The 26292-nt window shown below is 38.6% G+C and overlaps 1 protein-coding gene across 1 annotated transcript in view; it reads right to left on the bottom strand.

The window, feature by feature from the left end:
• STK3 (serine/threonine kinase 3) overlaps window positions 1-26292 on the bottom strand; it is a 322020-nt gene that overhangs the window by 65906 nt on the left and 229822 nt on the right. Inside the window, exon 10 of the mRNA XM_082675272.1 lies at window positions 7952-8127. Coding sequence (XP_082531398.1) covers window positions 7952-8127 — 176 coding nt within the window. The remainder of the gene's footprint in view (window positions 1-7951; window positions 8128-26292) is intronic.

The raw sequence follows: 26292 nt of genomic DNA, 5'->3' as shown, positions 1-26292 counted from the left end.
CGCCTAAGGAGATTGATGGTCAAAATCTTATAAAAATTCTACGCGGACCTAGACAATCACATGCTACAACTGTGCACATGCCACACCATCTGCTGGATACAAGTGCCAGCACAGATTTCGTGAGCTGGCGAAGGACTGCACGAGTCCAGAATTCTGCAAGTATTTCAAAGTGCAGGGTTCGCATTAATTTTAATTTCCTGTTGGCTCTGTAAGGAAAGAGTAGTGAAAGCACAATGGGCCACATACGCTCAAGTTCATGCCACATGTACACCTGTAATCATAGACTCTTATCCAGGGCTACCCACTAAAGCATTTGAGATTTTGTGTTTATTTCTCCTTTACCCCAGAAGAAATAAACCTGAAATATCTCCAGTTATCTTTTCATACTTTGTTAATACTCTTCCAAACATCTGGAAATACTTGACAATAATCATTTAATTAACGCAAAACTAATCGATGACAATATGCTTAAGTACTTCACTCAGCTGAAGTGGTTTCCTCAGTCCATACAAGTAGGGCCTGAAGAGAACAAGAAGTTCTTTGACTAAGGAGCGCACCACAAAAGAAACCTGGAGCCAGCATCTCTTTAAAGAGCAAAAGCACTCTCGGTATTTAAGTAGAGAGAGCAGGTGGTAGCATACTGCTACACTGGTGAAAACTGGCAGATGCTCTTGGCTTAAGTTTTTACCTCCAGGCTTCCTACAGGGCCTGCGTTCCTCAGGGCTTTCCAAAGGCTTGGCTTCACTACAAGCCTTTGCGGGGGCTCCTGTATTCCACTACTTATTATGCTCCACAGCCGCTGGCTGCTCTAGCAGGGTGAAAAGATACTAAGAAAGATTCCTAAAATGCCCCTAAGGCTCCAGCAGCAGGTTTGCTACCTTCTGCAGGTTCACTGCTTTCTGCATTTTGCAGCAGTGAGGTTTTTTGGGTTTTGTGGGGTTTTCCCCATCACCATACTGATTTTCCCATCCAGAGTCAGAGGCAGAGTTGTAAAAAAAACCCAGGAAAGTTCAAGGCACATGTGTACTTGAAGGAGAGGACTTTTTTTTCCCTTCTGCCACAATTATTGAGACTGTTTCTCCAAGTGCTGCCCTGGAGGATTTTTGGGTCCCTTAGCTCAAAGGAACAACACAAACTGAATATTTAAGAATCACAGAAATCCAAAAACATTACCTTACAATTCAGTTTGAGTCAAAGACAAAAAAATAACTGATTTACCTAATTCCTCTTATACTAGCAACTATTGTCAATCCAATTTCTTTTTTTAAAATTTGGAACCAATATAGTGGGTTAACAGATGGCTTTTAAAGTTTTTGTTCTTATTCCAAAATCTTTACATTACCCAAAATGTATCTATTTATGTATGAATGATAGTGTAATTTCTGCAAAACATGATCTACATGCTCTCCATTTAACACTAAACAATCTGGATGCTAAGGCTGTTTGGAAATAATTCTAACAAAAACTGAAACATTTGACTAGTGCTATAATAAACAGATTTGCCTTTTACATTTGTTTTAGAAATCTTCACAGCCACACCCTAAACAGAACTTTTTTAGTAGAGTTAAAATAATTGGTTCAGTTAGCCTAAATATATTTTATCCTATCTTTATGCTACCCTCAAGTTGGTGAAATCACAAATTATTTCTCTTATCAGCTCCTTACATCCAAGAACGTAACAGGAAACAACCAATTCACAGAAAATCTAGAAGACAAATGCTAAAGAAAATACACCAATTAAGTTGCATACAGGCTTTAAGATAAAGAATGCTTCCTACTCCGCACATCTGCCTAGCAGGTGTCTCTCTGAATAAGTTTTGTCCTTTAGGAATCCGCTCTGAATACTGCAAAAGACAACGAAGTATTCACTTTCATTTTTCTTTTTTGAAACTTCTTTTTCTCACGGCAGAAAGAGAAGCCTTCTATGTCCTAGAAACATGGTCAAAATGACTTTGGGTAGTTTTAAGCAACTTATATTTAATAGACATAGGAATGACATAAAATCTAGCTCTCTTGGAAGGTATCCTTGAGATACATCATAAAGAGGGGAGATAAACACATAAACCTTAGCACGCTTTTACACTTTGATGAGTCACATTTTTAACATTCTATATCTAATGTATGATGGAATGAGTAAGACCAGATTTCCCTTATCAATACCAGCTGGTGTCTTAAGTAGAAATCTCTTTGCTTTTAGTCCATTTCCTTACTTTGTAAGCAAAGTATTCCATCAAACCCTTTACACTTTGTCCTACCTCTGCTTCCTCTTTTCCTACTCTCTTCTAGCCTCTCTTACACACTTTTCTTTTCTTTTCTCTCTTTTTTTTTAAACACACTCACTACTACTCTTAGCAAATTTTTTGTTCATCTCCTGGCAATCCTTCCTTTATTCATGTCTTATTTATTCCCATTTGCATTCCCTCAGTAGCTATTGCAAACATTTTTCACTTTCCTCAAGGTGATGAAGAGGGCTGAGCAGTTGACAGGTGTAGTAAATGTTGGGGAAGAAAGAACTCCTGCTCTAGTCATTCCTCCCCCTTTGCTTTCCCTTTTTAAGGCTACATGCCCTGTATAAGTCAGAAAAGAAATAAGTCTGCGAAAATTAAATCCGGTCCTATGATCTCTTGGAGCCTCTTTCCAGCTGTGAGGACACTTTCCTTCTTTTTTTTTTTTTTCTTAAATTTCACCTTCTATTATTTAGCTCCTCATCTTAACCAATATAGTACTCTTTAATCCAATAAGTCGGCTATTTCTGTTGATTAACAACCTTTCTAGTGTCTCCTACATCTATCCCTGTTTTTGTTGTTTGGTTCTTTTCCATTTTATTACCCTATTATTTCAAGTCTGTTTCACAGACCTGATTTTCCCCTACCTCTAGTCTTTTTCTGTCAATCAATCCTGCATGCTACCATCAAAATTAATATACTTAAAACACTTTTCATCACGTCATTTTCCAACCTAAAAACCTTCAGTGGCTTTCCACTGTCTAGGAAATAAAATTTCAGACTTTGCAGTCTTACATTCAAGGCTTCCACCATCTGACCCAAACCTAGCTTGCATTTTATCTCCCATATTATTTTAAATGAACTTGACGGTCTCCACTTCATTGTCACCCAATATATCTTGTATATATATATGTTGTATATATATATATCTTCCTACCTCTAAGCTTTTTATTATGCACATCATCCTCTGTACTGCCTACCTTCTCTTCTACTATCCATCTTCCAATTTTAGACAAAGTCCTCCTCTACTATATGATTTCATAAACTACTCCAACCTTCACTGAGTCCTCCTCTTATGCATGATATCTGAATTATTGCTCTGGATTATAATTTAACACTTTACTAACATATTTTCTCAGCTTAATAAATGCACATACATATGTGTATATAAATATATATATATATTTTTAACCCATAGTGCCTAGCACAATCCAAAGCAGAAAACAGAACATTTGTTAAACTAGTTTAAGGTTTTCTAACAAATTTTGGAATTTCCAGATAGAAGGACTCCAGAATCTACAATGGGCTGAAAATATTACCGGAAGTTTACTTATAAGAGCTGGCCACTAGAAAAACTGATGCTCTCATTCACAAAACTAGAATGAGCTTAAAAGGGACAGTAGAAGGCTGCATGTCAAAAGTTGCTGTGTATGAATATTCTAAAAGTAGGGTACTGAAATGGTCCTCATCAAAATCACTAATGACCTCCAATTCCCTAAATTCATTCTTTTAAATTCTGTTGAATTTTAATACGGACAACTTCTAGTAGATTATTTGCAAAGATGACCACAATAATTCCATTCATTCCACACGACCCTCTGCAATATGACTTTGCTAGTCTTTTCATCATGAGGTGAAATCTATTTCCATATCCTTTGAATCTGGATTGGCCTTGTGAATATATTTTGACTAAGAATATGGCAGAAGTGACACTATGTGAATCCTTTTTTCCCCCTCTTACTTTTTTTTTATACATAACTTAAAATCCACCATTTTAACCATTTTTAAGTGTAGACTTCAGTGGCATTAAGTACATCCACAATCCATCCCCAGGACTCTTTTCATCTTCCAAAACTCAAGTTCTGTACACAAAAACCAGTAACTCCCTATTTCCCCCTCCTCCAGCACTTGGCAATTACCATTCTATTTTCTGTTTCTATGAATTTGACCACTCTAGGTACCGCATATTAAGTGGAATCATACAGTATTTGTTCTTTTGTGACTGGCTATGTTACTTAGCTTATTATCTTCAAAGTTCACCATATTACGGCTTGTGTCAAAATTTCCTTCCTTTTTTTTTTTTGGCTGTACGCGGGCCTCTCACTGTTGTGGCCTCTCCCGTTGCGGAGCACAGGCTCCGGACGCGCAGGCTCAGCGGCCATGGCTCACGGGCCTAGCTGCTCCGCGGCATGTGGGATCTTCCCGGACCGGGGCACGAACCTGTGTCCCCTAGCATCGGCAGGCGGACTCTCAACCACTGCGCCACCAGGGAAGCCCAATTTCCTTCCTTTTTAGGCTGAAAAATATTTCACTGTATGCGTATATCACATTTTGTTTATTCACCCGTCAATGGACACCTGGGTTGCTTCCGCCTTTTGGCAATTGTGAATAACGTTGCTATGAACATGGATGTACAAATATCTGTTCAAGTCTCTGCTTTCACTCATTTCTTTTGGGTATATATCCAGAAATGGAATTGCTGGATCACATGGTAATCTATGTTCAGTTTTTTTTGAGGAAAGCCATACTGTTTTCCACAGAGGTACCATTTTACATTTGCAGCGCCCAAGGAAGGGTTCCAATTTCTCCACATCCTCACCAACACTTGTTATTTTCTGTGTGTGTGTACGTGTGTGTGTATATAATGGGTGTGAAATAGTATCTCATGGTTTTGATCTGGGTTTCTCTAATGATTAGTGACATTAAACATCTTTTCATTTGTTTATTGGCCATTTATATATCTTCTTTGGAGAAATATTTATTGGAGTACTTTGACCATTTTTAAATTGGGTTGCTTAGTTTTTTGTTGTTGAGTTCTTTATATATCCTAGATACTAACCCCTTATCGGATACATGATTTACATGTTTTCTTCCATTCTGTGGGTTGACTTTTCTTTGCTGACAGTGTACTTTCTTTGATGCATAAAATTTTAATTTTTATATAGTCCAATTTATCTATTTTTTCTTTTGTTGCCTGTGCTTTTGGTGTCATATCTAAGAAATCACTGCCAAATCCAATGTCACACAGCTTTTCCCCTATGTTTTTTCGACAAGTTTTATAGTTACAGTTCGTATGTTTATTTAGATCCTTGATTCATTTTGAGTTAATTTTTGTATTTTTATATATGGTGTAAGGTATAGGCCCAACTTCGTGCATGTGGCTATCCAGTTTTCCCAGCATCATTTGTTGACAAGACTATCCTTTCCTCATTGAATGGTCTTAATACCCTTGCTGAAAATCTCTGACAATATATGTGATGGTTTATCTCTGGGTTTTCTATTCTACTCCATCTGTCTACATGTCTGTCTGTTTTGATTACTGTAGCTTTGTAGCAGTTTGGAAATCAGGAAGTATGAGACCTCCAACTTTGTTTCTCTTCTTCAAGGTTGTTTTGACTATTCAAGTCCCTTGAAATTCCAAATGAATTTTAGATGGATTTTTCTATTTCTACAAAAAATGTCATTGGGATTTTAATAGAAATTACACTGAATCTGTAGGTTGCTTTGGACAATATTGACATCTTAACCATATTGTCTTCCAATCCATGAACATGAGATGTCATTCCATGTATTGGTGTCTTCTATAGTTACTTTCAGCAGTGTTTTGTACTTTTCAATGTACAAGTCTTTCATCTCCTTGGTTAAGATTATTCCTAAGTACTCATTCTTTTTGATGGTATTGTAAATGGATTCTAAACTTAGGACTCAAGAGGCCTTACAATTTCTTCTATCACCTTCTTGGAAGGCTGCTACCACAACATAAAACCTCCAGGCTTGCCTGACAGGGTCATATGGCCTAGCCAACTGTCAGCACAACTGCCTGACACATGAGTGATTTTAGAGACATTATTCAGCTCCATTCAAGCTGCTAGATGATTTCAGCCACTTGAGAGACTCCAGGTGAGACTAGCAGAAGAACCACTCAGCTGAACCTAGTCAAACTGCTTACTCACAAAACTGTAACCAAATGAAATAGTTATTTTAAGTTCTAAATTTTGGGGGTGGTAGCAAAGACTAACTGAAACAGAAATAAATCATTTTATTTGCTATTTATTAACTATGATAATTTATTCATTACTTTGTAGCTCATTTCAAACTGTTTTCCAGAGACTCTTAAGATTTATTCCAACTGAGTTAAGACAGAGTTCTTTGATTCATCAAAGATTCATCATGTTTACGAATGATTTTAAGCTTAAAGTCAGCATTCTAAATAATTTACATATTTTTTAAAAGGAGGTAGCATAAAATGAAATCTTACTAGAACTATAGAAATACAGATTTTATTTTTCTAATTTATAAACTCAAAACTGAAAAAACAGTAAGGAGATACTACGATTAATGTTTTCAGACTAACCTGTGCCATGGCTAATATTTGCTAGCACTTAGTACTAAATTTATTGAGGACAGATTTTGAAACTTTATTATCTGATTATTTAAAAACTTAATCACAATATTTAGGAGAAAAGTATTTAACATTAGAAGTATTTATAATCACAAAGCATTTAGAGGCATGGTGTCTAGGCAAAACTGCTTGATAGTATTTAAAAATTTAGAAGATATAGATATATCTAAAATTTTATTTACTTATAAATATACTTATTAACAAATATAGCTGTAGTTATTTTACATGAAAATCTTACAGAACAATATGCAAAAGTAAATGCTATTTATAATACACGCTAAAGCAAAAATTTACCTCAAAAATTTCTAGATTAAAGAACTCATTTTAAAAAGTTACTCTCTCAAGTTGTGGTAAGAGTTGTTTTAGAATTATTTATCTGTATTACATACATTCTTTAAAAGAAATAAATAATAAGGAGCAGGACAGAAGAAATAAGGAGAAAATGTAATAAGAGGCAAGAAGGCACAGTTTTAGGCACTTCTCTGATGGTCCAGTAGTTAAGAATCCACCTTCCAATGCAGGGGATGAGGGTTCAATCCCTGGTCAGGGAACTAAGATCCCACACGCCACCGGGCAACTAAGCCCGCGCACAGCAACTACTGAGCCCATGTGCTCTGGAGCCCATGCGCCACAACTAGAGAGACCACATGCTGCAACTACTGAGCCTGTGAGCTCTGGAGTCCACGTGCCACAACTAGAGAGAAGCCCACACGCCACAACAAAGAGCCTACGTGCCACAATGAAAGATCCTGCATGCCACAACTAAGACCCAATGCGGCCAAATAATAAAATTAAATGAAAAACAAAAAAGTTGATTAAAAAAAAAAAGAAGGCACAGTTTTATACTGAAGTTTATATTCTTAACTAGACATAGGACTATTATTTCTGACAAACCAAGTGGAGTTAACACTATGTGACTTAACTTTCATAGTTGAGGCAAATTTCTCAAAGTTGATGTCAAAAATACCTTTGCATCATTTGTTTAGGAAACTGAATTTACTGTCAGAAATATCTCATATTTGCATTATTAAAAACATCTTTTAACACAGTTGCCATTTTAGTTTTAAAGAGTCCTAAATATTTCTCTAAATTTGGGCTATAATTTATTTAACCATAAGCAATTATTTACATTTCTCTGCAACTACATTTCTACAAGCAAACTACAATTTCACCATTCCCTTACCCATATATAGCAATATACTGAATATTAATATACAGTCTATAATTTTAATCATACACACACACACACACAACCTATGTTTCTCAATGTGGTGACAAAATAGAGTAGGAGAAAACATATATGGAAGAATTAAAATGTACTTACAAAGTCAAAGTCTCCGTCTTGAGGAACTTTCCAGTTATCAGGAAAAACATTTTTGGACATAGGGAAGGGTTCATGCATATTCTGATTACAGTTTTCATGACTCTTATTCTTGAAGTCCTGTTTATCAAAGTAATCCATGAAAGATGGTCTTTGTACTTGTGGTGAAGTCGCATTTCCTTAGGTAAACAAAGAACATAAGGAAGGTATAAGTTCTTACATTTACTTAAAGAACTATGATTTTTACTGAAGTATGATTTTTTTATTAATCAATATAATAAGTTTTCACTGGTCAGATTCAAGACCAACATAGTCAATTTAATGACGAACAAAGTAAAATAAAATAACAAAAATATCCCGGTTCTAAAGCTAAATTCAAGATCTTTCCCTTAAAACCTGCTGCTTCTCCACATGCTCTTTGTCTGCTAAAGTCAACATTCTTTACATAATCCCCAAAGTGATCAAGTTGAGAATTAACCCAGACTCGTTTCTCACCAAACCAAACTGATCATTAGGTCTTTTTTCATGCTACTGCTCTATCCACCACTGCTACTGTCTTAGTTTAGCTTCTAATCATTTCCTACCTAGGCCATTGTAACACCCTCCAAACTGGTCTCCTTCCCTCATCTCAGTTTTGATTTTAGTCACACTGACAACATAGTGACCTTCTAAATGCAAATCAAACCATGTCTTTCTTCTGTTTAGAATCTTTCAATGGCTCCTCATTTTCTACACTGAATGATTAAAGTAGAAAACAAACATTTAGAACAACTAGATTTTCCCAGTGATTTTCAAACTGGAGTCCTTAAGCCCTAGAGTTCCAAAAAAAAGATCCTAAGTGACCACCACAAAGACACCTCCCTATACAGTTCTCCAGACAGTAAGTTACCTACCTTCTTAAAAATTTCCTGTGATAGGACGTACACTTCCCCACAAGGAAGCCTGCTGGGCAACTCTAAGTTACAAAAAGTGTTGTTTTTTTTTTTAATGTGAACTTGAAATATGTCTTTCTGTAATTTACACTCATGTTCCAAATAAATTTCTCTTTCATATACCAGTCCCTCAAATATCTGAAGACAGATAATGACTCCTGTCTTGGTTATCATTTTAAGGTGAAACATCCTCAGTTCCTTTCATATGACATGTTTTTGAGACTCATCATCATCTAGTTTACTTGCCTGTGGAGACATTCCAGTCTCTACATGATCCTCTAAAATCAGACATAACATTGCTAATAGTAATCTGGCCAATTTAGAATGTATTTGTAATAGTACTAACGCAGCTTAAAACTACAGTAAGTATTATGAAAACTAGGTAACATTATTGGCTCGGGATGAGCTATAAGGTAATTTTGTAAAAATTCCTGCAGTCGGAGAAGTAGAAGTCCAATCAGAAATGAGTAGTGACAATATAAAGGAAAGAGGAAGACTAATACTTGGGGCTGACTAAAGAAAACAAGAAAACCACTGGGAAATTTCATTCCAGGAATCTCCTCTTCCATTTGCAATAGTCCTGTGCCTACTTCTAAAGCTATCCTAATCAGAAGCTTCTATCCCAAGTTATAGGAGCCACCACTAATGCCCTAGTGGCTCAAGGTGAAAAAGTTGTAACCTAATTTCTAGAGGCTCTCCCTTCCTGAAGACGACAAGGGGTCTCTCTTGTGGGGAGGAGTGGCCATATAACACAATTTTGACTGATGATACATAAGAAGAAGGTTCCTAGGAAAGCTCTGTTTTCTTGATACAGGCATCACCTCTCTGTTTCTGCCTGCTCCTTTCTCCTTCCTGGAATGCAGACTTAATGGCAGAAGATCTAACAGTTATTCTGCAAACAGGAGGATGAGAGTACTACCCTAAAGATGGTGTCACAGAAAGAATCTCTAATGACATAATGAAATCACTCTACCAATGCAGCACACTCTGGATTTCTTGTTAAATGAGAAAAGACATTAATACTATTCTATTTAAACAATTGTTACCTGGTTTTTCTGGTACCTAAACCAAATTCAGTCCCTAACTATTACGTTTCTATTCCCAAGTGGAGGATGTAAAAAGATATAGGAGCAGCAACCTTCAATTTGACTACAGAACACCCCAATTTGAAACTTGAAATCCACTACTACATAGTGGTTTAATTATCAGTACATTTCAGATATATTAGTTTTAAGGGTCTTTTACAAGCTGATCTCAAAACCTATGGTGAAATGCCTGTTGGATTCCACACTCAAAATTTTGGAAAATAACCCATTCCTATATTTAGAAATAAACGTTCTCACAGAGAGTTAACAAAAGTCTAGAAATCAACTGAAATAAAAGAAGGTAGTCTGTTCCATTAGATTTTTCTGTTTGGATGACTTTATAACAGTATATTATTAGCCAAGATATGCTTATACACAATTTTTTATTCAAATGTATGTACTTATACTTCTAAATATTTTCTATTGTTTAGTTTAAAACTTACTATCAACATTTTGAGTATATCTTTTTTATATACAAAGAAAATTTTAAAAACAATTTTTAAAAATTTCTAAGGAAGAAAATAGGCTAGGTATGTTTTAAAAGTTAATGGGAGGGAGCAGCTGTAATTGGCCAGTCATATTTAACCACACGATATGAAACACATGTCCACAGTGTGCAGCTGAGTCTCCAGGGAGATGCATGTTCACAGAAGGGACAAAGACGATGATGCTTCTGACTTACAATTTATTTTTAAAAGAAGAAATAGTAGGCCCTTCGACAGCAGAGTAAAGCAGGAAATCTCAAGACAGTAACCACTGTCATATGTGATTGTGGTTGCTATGGCGAATACTTTTTTTTAAATACACAGAAAATAATCACACAAAATTGACATCAATTTCTCCAGTTGTAGTTGAATTCTGACCCTAGCTTATAAGAATATTTTTAATTTTTTTTTTTTTTTTTTTGTGCTGTACGCGGGCCTCTCACTGCTGTAGCCCCTCCCGTCGCGGAGCACAGGCTCTGGACGCGCAGGCCTAGCGGCCATGGCCCATAGGCCCAGCCGCTCCGCGGCATGCGGGATCCCCCCGGACCGGGGCATGAACCCGTGTCCCCTGCATTGGCAGGTGGACCCCCAACCACCGTGCCACCAGGGAAGCCCATATTTTTAATTTTAATAATAAATTTCATGTTCAAAATTACCTTGTCCCTCACTTTTGGTCCCAATTCCTTCAACTACTTGCTGTGGCACTAAAAACCCATTAGCAATAAAGAATAAAATAACCGTCACTCTATCCTTTTGTGCATGTGAAATTTTAAAGAAAAAAATTCTTTCTTCTCCTTCAAACATTCCCTAAAACATATATAAGAAAACTAAATTGTACAGTATTTAATACCTTTTACAAAATATGTCAGTCTACTCACAATTATTCACTAACTTTTCTAATTTACACGTCTTCTAAACAGGTGAAAAGTTGTCATGAAAATTTAAATATATAAAGGAATTTTTATAATACTTTAACAAAATGTAATTTAATTTTTAATTTCTTAGCATGATTGTAACAAAGATAGCCAGATGCAAAAATGAAATAATCATAACTTTAGTGTAATATATTTCAACATCAAAGGATTTATGAATATTACCTAATTTGTTCTTCTAAAACAATTTAAGATGTGGGTGTTCCACCTGATTAATGATCTTGGAAATCTGTCCTTTAATTTGTTGCCAAGAGTACAGTGAATACATATAAAAACCAGAATGTTAATACAGAAGCTACTGACATCAGCTTTTTCTTAACTTCATCAGACTGTACTTTGAAACAAAGGAGGATACAGACAACATGGAGAAGATCCAGAGGCTATTCATAAAAAAAGATTAAATGCTTAGAAAGTAATACCTGCACAAAGGTTAAAGGGAATGAAATTGTTCAGCCAGGAAAAGTCTGAGGATACAGTTTAATAAGTATCCAAGTATATATGAAGGGGTCTTGCACAGAAAACAGCTGTTTTCCATCTCCACTGAGGGCCAAATAAAAGGAAACAGACCAATTGAAGCCCAAGGATTTTAGTTAAATAGAAGGAATGATTTCCTGTGTGAGTCATGAACACTGCAACAGCCACTGTGTGTCTATGGAAGCCCTTTCTCCAGAGGCCTTTATAAGAAAGACTGATTTCCATTTGTACAAGACTAATCTTTACATGCTTGTCCGTGCTCTGTGCTGGTAAAAGAGGTATCCTACGACCGAAATCCCTACACTAATTGGCTCGAGCTGGGTCGCATATCACTGAACATTCCACAGAGCAAAAGCACACAGAAGAACAGACCATATGCAATACCCACAGGTAACTCCAAACCATTGTAGCCACACCTTACCTGGACACCTAGTAACTCTGCAGAGGAAAATGAAGGGTTCCTAATTGCCCAGTAATATGCCGGGCATTTGCGCCCAGCTGCAAGTGGGACCTGTAGTTTACTATTGTCACCTTGATTGCTATGTCACTGGCAAAATTAATCTTAAAGAGGCACGTAACAATTTTTCATGAAAGAAGAGTAAGACCTCTGGAGAAGTAGGAAAGTGATCTACCTACACACTCCCCTAACCTGGCTAATTGCTTCTTGGCACCTGAAATTCCATCCTTAGTTACTTACTCCTTTGGCTCAAAGCTTTGTAGTTTTGGGGAAAAAATGTAAATATTTCAAGAAAATAAAACATCATTAAGCATTTTCACACCTGCATATTTGATACTTTGCTGAAATAGGTTTTGGGAGGAAGAAGGAAGGAAAAGATCTGAACCAGAGCTGGAAGAGAAGATGTTACGAAGCAAAGAACAGGACGTGGAAGTTGCTGCTCAGAGCAAATGGTGTCATACTTAAAACTGTGCCCAGAGGCAATAGATGAACTAGAGAGTAGGAATACCTAATGGTCAGTCTTCCTTTCTTGATACTTCTCCTGAACACTTTCTAACTCAATCTAGTATCTATTTCTAGGATAAATCCTAAAAACTTAAAGCAGAACCTAATTTGCTTTCTCTTACTAATTAAGTGAACCTACATACATGTGCTGTCCAAAATAAAACAATAAAGTGTGATATATTTTAAAAATCACCATGTATTATAGGCATATACAAAGAAAAATCTAAAAACTACATATTCAATTAAAATTACTTAATCTAATATTTGATAATTGATGAATAGTTATGATAAGTTAATGTAAGTAAACAAAATAAAATCAAAATATTTAGATATGCGTTATTCTTCTACTCATTCATTTTTTTTAACATCTTTATTGGAGTATAATTACTTTACAACGTTGTGTTAGTTGCTGCTGTATCACAAAGGGAATCAGCTATATGTATACATATATCCCCATAACCCCTCCCTCCCACTCTCCCTATCCCACTCCTCTATGTGGTCACAAAGCACAGAGCTGATCTCCCTGTGCTACGTAGCTGCTTCCCACTAGCTAGCTATTTTACATTTGGTAGTGTATATATGTCAATGCTATCTCTCACTTTGTCCCAGCTTACCCTTCCCCGTCCGCGTGTCTGAAAGTCCATTCTCTACATGTGCGTTTTTATTCCTGCCTTGCTCCTAGGTTCATAAGAACCATTTTTTCTTTTCTTTTTTTAGATAACATACATATGTGTTAGCATACAGTATTTCTTGTTCTCTTTCTGACTTACTTCACTCTGTATGACAGATTCTAGGTCCATCCACTTCACTACAAATAACTCAATTTCGCTACTTTTTATGGCTGGGTAATATTCCTTGTATATACGTGCCACATCTTCTTTATCCATTCATCTCTTGATGGACACCTAGGTTACTTCCATGTCCTGGCTATGGTAAATAGTGCTGCAGTGAACACTGTGGTACACGACTCTTTTTGACTTACGGTTTTCTCAGGGTATATGCCCAGTAGTGGGAGTGCTGGGTCATATGGTAGTTCTATTTTTAGTTTTTTAAGGAAGCTCCATACTGTTCTGCACAGTGGCTGTATCAATTTACATTCCCACCAACAGGGCAAGAAGGTTCTCTTTTCTCCACACCCTTTCCAGCATTTATTGTTTGTAGATTTTTTGATGATGGCCATTCTGACTGGTGTGCGGTGATACCTCATTGTAGTTTTGATTTGAGTTTCTCTAATGATTAGTGACGTTGAGCATCCTTTTATGTGTTTGTTGGCCATCTGTATAACTTCTTTGGAAAAATGTCTATTTAGACCTTCCGCCCATTTTCGGATTGGGTTGTTTGTTTTTTTGATATTGAGCTGCATGAGCTGCTTGTATATTTTGGAGATTAATCCTTTGTCAGTTGCTTTCTTTGCAAATACTTTCTATCATTCTGAGGGTTGTAGTTTGTTCTTGTTTATGGTTTCCTTTGCTATGCAAAACCTTTTAAGTTTCATTAGGTCCCATTTGTTTATTTTTATTTCCATTTCTCTAGGAGGTGGGTCAAAAAGGATCTTGCTGTGATTTATGTCATAGAGTGTTCTGCCTATGCTTTCCTCTAAGAGTTTGATAGTGTCTGGCCTTACATTTAGGTCTTTAATCCATTTTGAGTTTACTTTTGTGTATGGTGTTAGGGAGTGTTCTAATTTCATTTTTTTACATGTAGCTGTCCAGTTTCTGAGCACCACTTATTGAAGAGGCTGTCTTTTCTCCATTGTATATTCTTGCCTCCTTTATAAAAAAATAAAGTGACCATATGTGTGTGGGTTTATCTCTGGGCTTTCTATCCTGTTCCATTGAACTATATTTCTCTTTTTGTGCCAGTACCATACTGTCTTGATTACTGCAGCTTTGTACTATAGTCTGAAGTCAGGGAGCCTGATTCCTCCAGCTGCATTTTTCTTTCTCAAGATTGCTTTGGCTATTCGGGGTCTTTTGTGTTTCCACACAAATTGTGAAATTTTTTGTTCTAGATCTGTGAGAAATCCCATTAGTAGTTTGATAGGGATTGCACTGAAACCGTAGATTGCTTTGGGTAGTATAGTCATTTTCACAATGTTGATTCTTCCAATCCAAGAACACGGTATATGTCTTCATCGGTTTGTATCATCTTTAATTTCTTTCATCAGTGTCTTATGGTTTTCTGCATACAGGCCTTTTGTCTCCTTAGGTAGGTTTATTCCTAGGTATTTTATTCTTTTTCTTGCAACGGTGAATGGGAGTGTTTCCTTAATTACTCTTTCAGATTTTTCATCATTAGTGTATAGGAATGCAAGAGATTTCTGTGCATTAATTTTGTATCCTGCTACTTTACCAAATTCATTGATTAGCTCTAGCAGTTTTCTGGTAGCGTCTTTAGGATTCTCTATGTATAGTATCACGTCATCTGCAAACAGTGACAGTTTTACTTCTTCTTTTCCAATCTGGATTCCTTTTATTTCATTATCTTCTCTGATTGCTGTGGCTAGAACTTCCAAAACTATGTTGAATAATAGTGGTGAGAGTGGGTAACCTTGTCCTGTTCCTGATCTTAGCGGAAATGGTTTCAGTTTTTCACCATTGAGGACGATGTTGGCTGTGGGTTTGTCATATACGGCCTTTATCATGTTGAGGAAAGTTCCCTCTAAGCCTGCTTTCTGGAGGGTTTTTATCATAAATTGGTGTTGAATTTTGTCAAAAGCTTTCTCTGCATCGATTGAGATGATCATATGGTTTTTCTCCTTCAATTTGTTAATATGGTGTATCACGTTGATTGATTTGCGTATATTGAAGAATCCTTGCATTTCTGGGATAAACCCCACTTGATCGTGGTGTATGATCCTTTTAATGTGCTGTTGGATTCTGTTTGCTAGTATTTTGTTGTGGATTTTTGCATCTATGTTCTTCAGTGATATTGGCCTGTAGTTTTCTTTTTCTGTGACATCTGTGCCTGATTTTGGTATCAGGGTGATGGTGGCCTCATAGAATGGGTTTGGGAGTGTTCCTCCCTCTGCTATATTTTGGAAGAGTTTGAGAAGGATAGGTGTTAGCTCTTCTTTAAATGTTTGCTAGAATTCGCCCGTCAAGCCATCTGGTCCTGGGCTTTTATTCGTTGGAAGCTTTTAAATCACAGTTTCAATTTCACAATTTTTTTTGTAATTGGTCTGTTCATATTTTCTATTTCTTCCTGGTTCAGTCTCAGAAGGCTGTGCTTTTCTAAGAATTTGTCCATTTCTTCCAGGTTGTCCATTTAATTGGCATATAGTTGCTTGCAGTAATATCTCATGATGCTTTGTATTTCTGCAGTGTCAGTTGTTACTTCTCCATCTTCATTTCTAATTCTATTGATTTGAGTCTTCTCCCTTTTTTCTTGATGAGTCTAGCTAATGGTTTATCAATTTTATCTTCTTGAAGAACCAGCTTTTAGTTTTATTGATCTTTGCTATTGTTTCCTTTGTTTCTGTTTCATTTATTTCTGCTCGGATCTTTATGATTTCTTTCCTTCTGCTAACTTTGGGGTTTTTTTTTTTTTTTTGTTCTTCTTTCTATAATTGCTTTAGGTGTAAGGTTAGGTTGTTTATTTGAGATGTTTTGTGTTTCTTGAGGTAGGACTGTATTGCTATAAACTTCCCTCTTAGAACTGCTTTTGCTGCATCCCATAGGTTTTGGGTTCTTGTGTTTTCACTGTCATTTGTTTCTAGGTATTTTTGGATTTTCTCTTTAATTTCTTCAGTGATCTCTTGGTTATTTAGTAGTGTATTGTTTAGCCTCCATGTGTTTGTATATTTTACAGATTTTTTCCTGTAATTGATATCTAGTCTCATAGTGCTGTGGTTGGAAAAGATACTTGAAACAATTTCAATTTTCTTAAATTTACCAAGGCTTGATTTGTGACCCAAAGTATGATCTATTCTGGAGGATGTTCCATGAGCACTTGAGAGGAAAAAGTATTCTGTTGTTTTTGGATGGAATGTCCCATAAATATCAATTAAGTCCATCTTGCTTAATGTGTCATTTAAAGCTTGCTTTTCCTTATTTTCATTTTGCATGATCTGTCCATTGGTGAAAATGGGGTGCTAAAGTCCCCTACTATTATTGTGTTACTGTCAATTTCCCCTTTATAGCTGTTAGCATTTGCCTTATGTATTGAGGTGCTCCTATGTTGGGTGCATAAATATTTGCAACTTTTATATCTTCTTCTTGGATGGAGCCCTTGATCATTATGTAGTGTCCTTCTTTGTCTTGTAATAGTCTTTATTTTAAAGTCGATTTTGTTTGATATGAGAATTGTTACTCCAGCTTTCTTTTGATTTCCATTTGCATGTAATATCTTTTTCCAGCCCCTCACTTTCAGTATGTATGTGTCCCTAGGTCTGAAGTGGGTCTGTTGTAGACAGCATATACATGGGTCTTTTTTTTGTATCCATTCATCCAGTCCGTGTCTTTTAGTTGGAGCATTTAAACCATTTACATTTAAGGTAGTTATCGATATGTATGTTCCTAATACCGTTTTCTTAATTGTTTTGGGTTTGTTATTGTAGGTCTTTTCCTTCTCCTGTGTTTCCTGCCTAGAGCAGTTAATTTAGCACTTGTTGTAATGCTGGTTTGGTGGTGCTGAATTCTCTTAGCTTTTGCTTGTCTGTAAAGGTTTTAATTTCTCCATCGAGTCTGAATGAGATCCTTACTGGGTAATCTTGGTTGTAGGTTTTCCCCTTTCATCACTTTAAATATGTCCTGCCACTCCCTTCTGGCTTGCAGAGTTTCTGCTGAAAGAACAGCTGTTAACCTTATGGGGATTCCCTTGTATGTTATTTGTTGCTTTTCCCTTGCTGCTTTTAATGTTTTTTCTTTTTATTTAATTTGTTATAGTTTGATTAGTATGTGCCTTGGCGTGTTTCTCCTTGGATTTATCTTGTATGGGACTCTCTGCGCTTCCTGGACTTGATTCACTATTTCCTTTCCCATGTTAGGGAAGTTTTCAACTGTAATCTCTTCAAATATTTCCTCAGATCCTTTCTTTTTCTCTTCTTCTTCTGGGACCCTTATAATTCGAATGTTGGTGTGTTCAATGTTGTCCCAGAGGTCTCTGAGAGTGTCCTCAATTCTTTTCATTCTTTTTTCTTTATTCTGCTCTGTGGTAGTTATTTCCACTATTTTATCTTTCAGGTCACGTATCCGATCTTCTGCCTCTGTTTCTCTGCTATTGATTCCTTGTAGAGAATTTTTAATTTCATTTATTGTGTTGTTCATCATTGTTTGTTTGCTCTTTGGTTCTTCTAGGTCCTTGTTAAACGTGTCTTGTATTTTCTACATTCTATTTCCAAGATTTTGGATCAACTGTACTATCATTACTCTGAATTCTTTTTCAGGTAGACTGTGTATTTCCTCTTCATTTGTTTGGTCTGGTGGGTTTTTACCTTGCTCCTTCATCTGTTGTGTATTTCTCTGTCTTCCCATTTTGCTTACTTACTGTGTTTGGGGTCTCTCTTTCACAGGCTACAGGTTCGTAGTTCCCTTTGTTTTTGGTGTCTGCCCCCAGTGGGTAAGGTTGGTTCAGTGGGTTGTAAAGGCTTCCTGGTGGAGGGGACTGGTCCCTGTGTTCTGGTGGGTGGGGCTGGATCCTGTCTTTCTGGCGGGCAGGGCTGCGTCTGGTGGTGTGTTTTGGGGTGTCTGTGAACTTAGTGTGATTTTAGGCTGCCTCTCTGCTAATGGGTGGGGGTTGTGTTCCAGTCTTGCTAGCTGTTTGGCATGGGGCATCCAGCACTGGAGCTTGCTGGCCATTGGGTGGAGCTGGGTCTTAGCATTGAGACGGATATCTGGGAGAGCTCGTGCCGAATGATATTACATGGAGCCGGGAGGTCTCTGGTGGTCCAATGTCCTGAACTCAGCTCTCGCACCTCAGAGGCTCAGGCCTGACACCCAGCCAGAGCACCAAGACCCTGTCAGCCACACAGCTCAGGAGAGAAGAGAGAGAAAAAGAAAGAAAAAAAATTTAAAGAAAAATTAAATAAAATAGAATAATTAAAATAAAAAAATATTAAAATAAAAAAAATTATAACATTACCAAAGAAAAAAAAAAGAAGAAAGCAACCAAACCAATAAACACATCAACCAATGATAACAAGCGCTAAAAACTATACTAAGATAAACATAAAAATCAGAAACCAGTCAGTCGCAGGCAGCAAACCCCAAGTGTACAGTTGCTCCCAAAGTCCACCGCCTCATTTCTGGATTGATTCGTTGTCTATTCAGGTATTCCACAGATGCAGGGTACCTCAAATTGACTGTGGCAATTTAATCCGCTGCTCCTGAGGCTGCATGGAGAGATTTCCCTTTCTCTTCTTTGTTCGCACAGCTCCTGGGGTTCAGCTTTGGTTTTGGCCCTGCCTCTGCATGTAGGTTGCCCTCAGGCTTCTGTTCCCACCCAGACAGGCTGGGGTTAAAGCAGCAGCTGATTAGGGGGCTCTGGCTCACTTAGGCTGTGGGGAGGGAGGGGGTACGGTAGTTTTAATTGGAATGCAGGGCGAGCCTGCTGCAGCAGAGGCCAGCGTGACATTGCAACAGCCTGAGGCGCGCTATGTGTTCTCCCGGGGAAGTTGTCCCTGGATCATGGGACCCTGGCAGTGGTAGGCTGCACAGGCTCCCGGGGGCGGGGGCGTGTGGATAGCGACCTGTGCTTTTACACAGGATTCTTGGTGGCGGCAGCAGCAGTGTTAGCGTTTCATGCCCTCTCTTTTGTCCGAGCTGATAGCCATGGCTCACACCCGTCTCTGGAGCTCATTTAGGGGGCGCTCTGCCTTCTGTGGGAAGACAGGGAAGGAATACCCTCTCCTCATGCACCCTGAAACAACGGTCTCTTGCCTCTTAGGCAGGTCCAGAGCTTTTCCCAGACTCCCTCCCGGCTAGCTGTGGTGCGCTAGCCCCCTTCAGGCTGTGTTCATGCAGCCAACCCCAGTCCTCTCCCCGGGATCTGACCTCCAAAGCCCGAGCCTCAGCTCCCAGCCCCCGCCCGGCCCGGCGGGTGAGCAGACAAGCCTCTCAGGCTGGTGAGTGCAGGTCAGCACCGATCCTCTGTGCGGGAATCTCTCCGCTTTGCCCTCTGCACCCCTGTTGCTGTGCTCTCCTCCGTGGCTCCGAAGCTTTCCCCCACTCCCGCCCAAGCTCCCGTCTCCACCAGTGAAGGGGCTTCCTAGTATGTGGAAACTTTTCCTCCTTCACAGATCCCTCCCAGAAGTGCAGGTCCCGTCCCTATTCCTTTGTCTCTGTTTTTTCTTTTGCCCTACCCAGGTACGTGGGGGAGTTTCTTACCTTTTGGGAGGTCTGAGGTCTTCTGCCAGTATCCAGGAGTGTTCTGTAGGAGTTGTTCCACACGTAGATGTATTTCTCATGTATTTGTGGGGAGGAAGGTAATCTCCACATCTTACTCCTCTGCCATCTTGACGGTCCCCCCTCCCTCTACCCATTCTTAATATAACATGGTCTCCATCTACTTTACCATCTGGCTTACTGTCTGCTGAATGTGCTCTACTGTGTCTCCATCCTTCCGAAATACAACAGGTGAGTTCTAGGTACTGACAGTACAGTAAAGCTGCTTATTTCCTCGTTCTAAAAAGTGGTTATCGGTCCTAGCTGCACCTCAGAAGTACTTGTAGCGTTTTATTGTTTTGATATTTTAGTTTTTTTGTTAAATAGAGATGCACAGGCCCTGCTCTGGTCTGCAGAGCCAGCATCTCTACGGGGCTACTGCTATGAGGTATACTTGTGAGGTGAGTTAGCTTGAGCCAAGAGCAGGGTTTATCTCTTAAATCAAGCCTACTGCTCCAACCTGAGGAGACCTCTTAAGCTCCTGATTCTGCCTTAGAATGTACTTTTCTTTTCCTCCACTTCATGTCATTTGTAATTCTAATGGACTTTCATTCTACAGCTTCATCCAAATTTCTGTAAAACAATGTTGAGCTAGCTAGGGCTGAGACCTAGGCCCTATGCCACACAAGGAGAAATCTTTTCATTGACAGCAATCTGTTATTAAACACCACAGCTGACTGAAATTTAGCAACCACTGCCATTGCCTCTGGTGAGCCTTCTGATTGTACAGGCTAGAAAGCTAAATGCTGCATTTCCTAGAACACCCTGCACCTAGAGTCCTAGGTAAGTGTACTTTCTCACAACTGGGAAGGCAAGAAGTGAGGAGGAGACCATGAGCCTGCTACCTCAGCTATTTCCTCTGGGTAGCACAGCTATGCAGACAAGGGTTTTTTTTACAGCAGCCTTCCAGCATCCAGTCACCAGACTCACAGGTGCTAATAGGTGGCTGCCGTCTCAGTGGTGGCTTTCTAATCCCTGAAGAGCAACAGGGATTGATCTCAATCTGTATTACTGAACTCAGTAGTGCCGACGGCAGCCTCTGGATTCACTACCTTCCTGTCTGTGGTAGCAGTCGCTCTATAAGGCTCACTCTTGTGGTAGTGTGGGAGGCGTTCCTAGGAGGCCTAGCCTACACAGTCCTCTCCTCCAAACTTTCCACTGGTTTTGTTAATAGCCACACCTCTGACTTAAATCTTTTTATGTTTAAAACGCCTAGAGTAGTTTCTGTCCTCCAATAAACCCCAAATGATATAAGCCTATAAGTGTGTAACTGTTCAACCCTCGTAACAGAACCATCAGCTAGGTCATACTACATAGTGCCTACAAGGATATCATCAAAGATCTTGTCAAATACTTTACCCAAATCATAAAACACAATATCCAAACCTAGCAGTTTCGCAATGCTATCAAAAAAGGAAATCACATTATTTTGATATGTTTGTTCCCAGTAACCTATGCTAACTTATAATTCAGGTCTCCTTCCCTGAAGGACTCACGAATGTTCTAGACTTCTGCCCAAGGGGATGTCAAGTTCACCGGCCCACAGTAATGATGTGATTTGGGGGTCAAACCTGGGTCTGTATATTGGGTCCACCACTTACTTGCTATGAAATCTTTGACAAGTCACTTCACATTCCCAAGTCTCAGTTTCCTTAGTGGCAAATGATAGTGACAATGTTACTTTACAGAGTCCTTGTGAGAAGTTAGTGAGATAATGTATGCAAAGTCCCAAGCACAATGTTTGGCCCATACTAGACACACAATTAATGAGCTATAACCTGAGAAATTTACCTTTTATTCTCTTTTCTAAAAATAATAAATAAATAAATAAAAATTAACTCTTTCATGCTTACATGGCACTTTCCTCATTTTCTCAAAAACACATCAAACTTCACAAACAGTGGAATACAGTTCTCTCACCTGCAAGTTATCTCAACACATTACTGATCATACTCCTAGCCAGGAGATATCAAATCAGCTGAGTGCTCCCTTACCATTTCCTCACCTTGCCATTCAAATGTCTTGTATTCATGTTTGTGGTATTCTCTTCATTTTGGAGATCATTATTCTCTATAGAACCTCTCTGCCTATCGTACTGGATAAAGAGAGATGGAGCAAGGTCTTGGAGGAGGCAGAGAAAGGTACGAGCAAGAGTCTGCCCTGTGAAGGAAGAGACCAGAGCTGCTGGATGGCTCAGTATCTCCACTCCCAATCCCAGGAAGATCAGGTCTCCTTCACTGCACGAGGGAAGCAGGGCTGGGCTCTCCAGATGCTCCAGCTTCCCAAGTTGTTGGAAGGACAAACTGACATAGCGGGCACATGGAGATTAGCTGAAACCATGAAACAGAGCTGCTAACCTGACTGGAGAGTGTGGCTCTTCCTTAAATACTAACAGAGATAGTTTCCCCTTAGGGTAACTACAGGTACCAATCCAGCTCCAGCTCTGAAAGGCTAGAAAGTTCCACCACAGAAACAGCAGATCTGAACAAGATAAAAGGCCCCAGTTTTTTCTTTGCTGAAACAATTGCTCTTCCAGAGTTACCCACAAAGAAATAATCTCTACTAACTCATCAATTTAATGACAATGGATTCCTGACCTGGTCCTAATCTATTCCTTCAGGATAAAAAATCCTAAATGTTGATTTCCTTAATGACAACCAACCTGCTTATACCTCATAATTCCAACTGGCCTAGACTAGTCTGGATAAAGTATAACATATAAGGAACTAGAGTTCCATGTGTAAATATTGGCTGATGCCAGATTGTGAAAGACCTGGGTTACCAAGCTGAAACCTGGATGTTACATGGGTAATGAGATCCCAGGGAAATGGGAATGGGAAGAGGGGGAGTGGGAGAGAGATGGTAAAAATAATGCCATCATCGCTGAAAATAAGTTTGGAGAGTTCTTTGGACATGCTCTCCAGGTCTATGCCCATTTTGTAAAAAGTAGATCAAATTTTAAATATTTCTTGTCATTTTACTCCAGTTCCCTTCAAAAGCTCTTTTAATAATTTTGCTTCCTAGGCACTTCCCTGGTGGTGCAGTGGTTAAGAATCCACTTGCCAATGCAGGGGACACGGGTTCGAGCCCTGGCCCGGGAAGATCCCACATGCCACAGAGCGACTAAGCCCGTGCACCACAACTACTGAGCCTGCGCTCTAGAGCCCACGAGCCACAACTACTGCAGCCTGCGTGCCTAGAGCCTGTGCCCTGCAACAAAGAGAAGCCCGCACACAGCCACAAAGAGCAGCTCCCGCTCGCCGCAACTAGAGAAAGCCTGTGCACAGCAACGAAGACCCAATGCAGCCAAAAAGTAAATTAATTAATAAATTAATTTTTAAAAAAAATAATAACTTTGCTTCCTAGAGTCAAATCACCACACTTTTCAGAGGTAAGGAAAACAGGTCTGTAATTTCCAGCTTCACAGATAAAGGTATAAAAAATTATGGAAACATAATTTAAACTGACAAGAATATTAAATCAGGCAACTCTTTTGAAACTCCAAAGGAAAAGGTGATGGAAATCAGTATATTCAGCACACAGTATAACATTCTAGACATTTTAGAAAATTAAAAATAATATAATGCTATAATCTTTTAGGGAATAAAAAATATATATATAAAATCATTTTAGGGAAGAAAAATGCTAAAGACACATTAGCAAATGGGGCTTCCACTAATGTAACATAACCTAAGAGCTCATACCGACGCATCTAAGACGTTTTAAAGAAGATTTACATCATGAGGAAACACAAAACTAAAAGTAATTATGTGGTTTCACAGAAAGTAAGTTCTGCCTCAATAACTTCTTTACACTCTATACTATTGCTATACTACAGTATGACGTAACCTGGGGGGTTACACTAACATCATTTGGTTCGATTTTTGGAAACATGGAAGTCCCACATTATAACAGAATGATGTCTAAATGGTGGAAACTTAAAATACAAGGGAAGTTGTCTCATGGGATTTAAAACTTGCTAAAGCATATAAAACAATCACAGGGGGCTTCCCTGGTGGCGCAGTGGTTGAGAGTCCGCCTGCCGATGCAGGGGACACGGGTTCGTGCCCCGGTCCGGGAAGATCCCACATGCCGCGGAGCAGCTGGGCCCGTGAGCCATGGCCGCTGAGCCTGCGCGTCCGGAGCCTGTGCTCCACAACGGAAGAGGCCACAGCAGTGAGAGGCCCGCGTACCGCAAAAGAAAAACAAACAAAAAAAACAATTACAGGGAACTCTACTTAATGCACTGTAGGGTCCTAAATGGAGAGGATATATCTGTATGTATGGCTGATTCATTTTGCTGTGCAGCAGAAGCTAACACAACATTGTAAAGCAACTATAGTCCAATAAAAAATAATTAGAAAAATAAAAATAAAATAAATAAAGCATATAAAACAACTACATAAACCACTATCTGCTCATTTTAAAAATGAGCTTTTAATAAAATCTCTGTGACCAAAAAAATCATACTTAGGACATAAAATTATGACATAAATTGAATGATTTCTGTGGCTGTCAAAGCTGCAAGTCATTACATGAAATATGTGGAAATCTGTGCTATAATTTTAAAGCATGAGGTCTGATAAATCATTATCACATATCTCTTCCTTGAAATATAACAATCTAACATGAATTCGATTCCATAAATACTCATTTTTAAACCACTGTTTAAATGCTGATGTTCAACTATATTGACTACATGGAAAAAGTTGTTTATGTAGTTTCATAGGAAACGCAGTAGCTCTCTAAAGATAGAACAAAGCACCCAGTGATCTTCTAACTGGTCTGTTAAGAATCATAAAACTTGACTAAAAGAATTTTATCAGCTGCGGAAAAGTGACGCTACATGCTGATGGGAAATGTGTTGTAAATGATCTTATCTGTCTTTCTGATCTGCAAGGCATATGGCTTGCACCCTAACACTAGCTAGCTTTGGAGGCCACAAGACCATTCAATGTAGCTGGGTGAGCATGTTACGGATGCAGAAGCCCTATTCTAGTAATATGCCCAGCTAGGAATCCAAGTCTTAGACTGCTTTTCAGGGCAAAGGCTCAAGAAACCTATCAGCGTGGGAGATAAAAAAAATTCACTCCCCTCTCCTCCTTCCCACCCAGGATTAACTATGTGGCAATCTGTTTTCATCTTGTGCTTCTCGGCCCTCTCTTTCAAAGTGTACAACCATAATGGGCTATGTATACTAAGAAATGTGAAGAAAGCAATGGCAGTGAGCCAAATGACTTGAAGCTATGAGGTAAGACTTATCAAGCAGACTCACAGGGAGAGTAGCAAAAAGAAAGGGGTAGGCAAAAAGAAAACAAAAATGTCAGAGAGGAAATTCCTACCTATATCCATTTTACCCTATCAGCAAATCGCTTGACTCTTTATAACTTTCTAGGCTCTACAATGCAAGAAGTCATGTATTACAGCTTCTGTGCCGTGGAGAAGTAGTTCTGTGTAGTGAAAAACAGCTTTGTGCTTAGACTTTGACATTGACCATACAGGACTAGAGTGGTAGGGGGAAGAAAAAGGCCAGTAGGTATCAGGAGGTAATTAATCCGCTTTTGCCTATAACTGAAAAATCACAATGTCCTTCATTGTTAACTGCAATCTTAAAGAGCCATATTTATACAAAAAGAAATGCTAGCCTGTGAAAGTATCTCTGTCTTCATCACTCTGTAAGCAACGAGATCAGAGAGAACGCCTTAATCGTCATTTCAGCCCTGCAGCGCCCCTGGCACTGTGCCTAGCACACGACAAGCAGTAGTAAACATGCACTGAACTGAATTTTCTGCATGAGTATCCCTGTCTCTTGATTCTTCTTTCTAGTGTTTCTTCTTTTCCCACCTTATAGCCCTTATTTCTTCCCTTGGCTTGCTTCCCTCTGTCACTGCAGCTTAACTGATAACTTAGACAACATGAAATAATATTATGTTGTATTATTTGGAACAGAATTTTAGGTTCACGTTTTTAATTGGAAAAGTAAATGTTAGGAACGCTATCTTTTTATCTCAAAAAATACTTTACAAATTAAATTATGGGTTAGCATCCTTCAACCGAAAAGAGTTCCTTAACACTAAGTTAAAGATGTGCTAC

This window comes from Grampus griseus, assembly GCF_964374135.1.
Source record: "Grampus griseus genome assembly, chromosome: 17".
In the NCBI taxonomy this organism is placed as follows: Eukaryota; Metazoa; Chordata; class Mammalia; order Artiodactyla; family Delphinidae; genus Grampus; species Grampus griseus.
The sequence above is the reverse complement of the archived record's forward strand: the minus strand, read 5'-3'. Positions and strand labels throughout refer to the sequence as shown.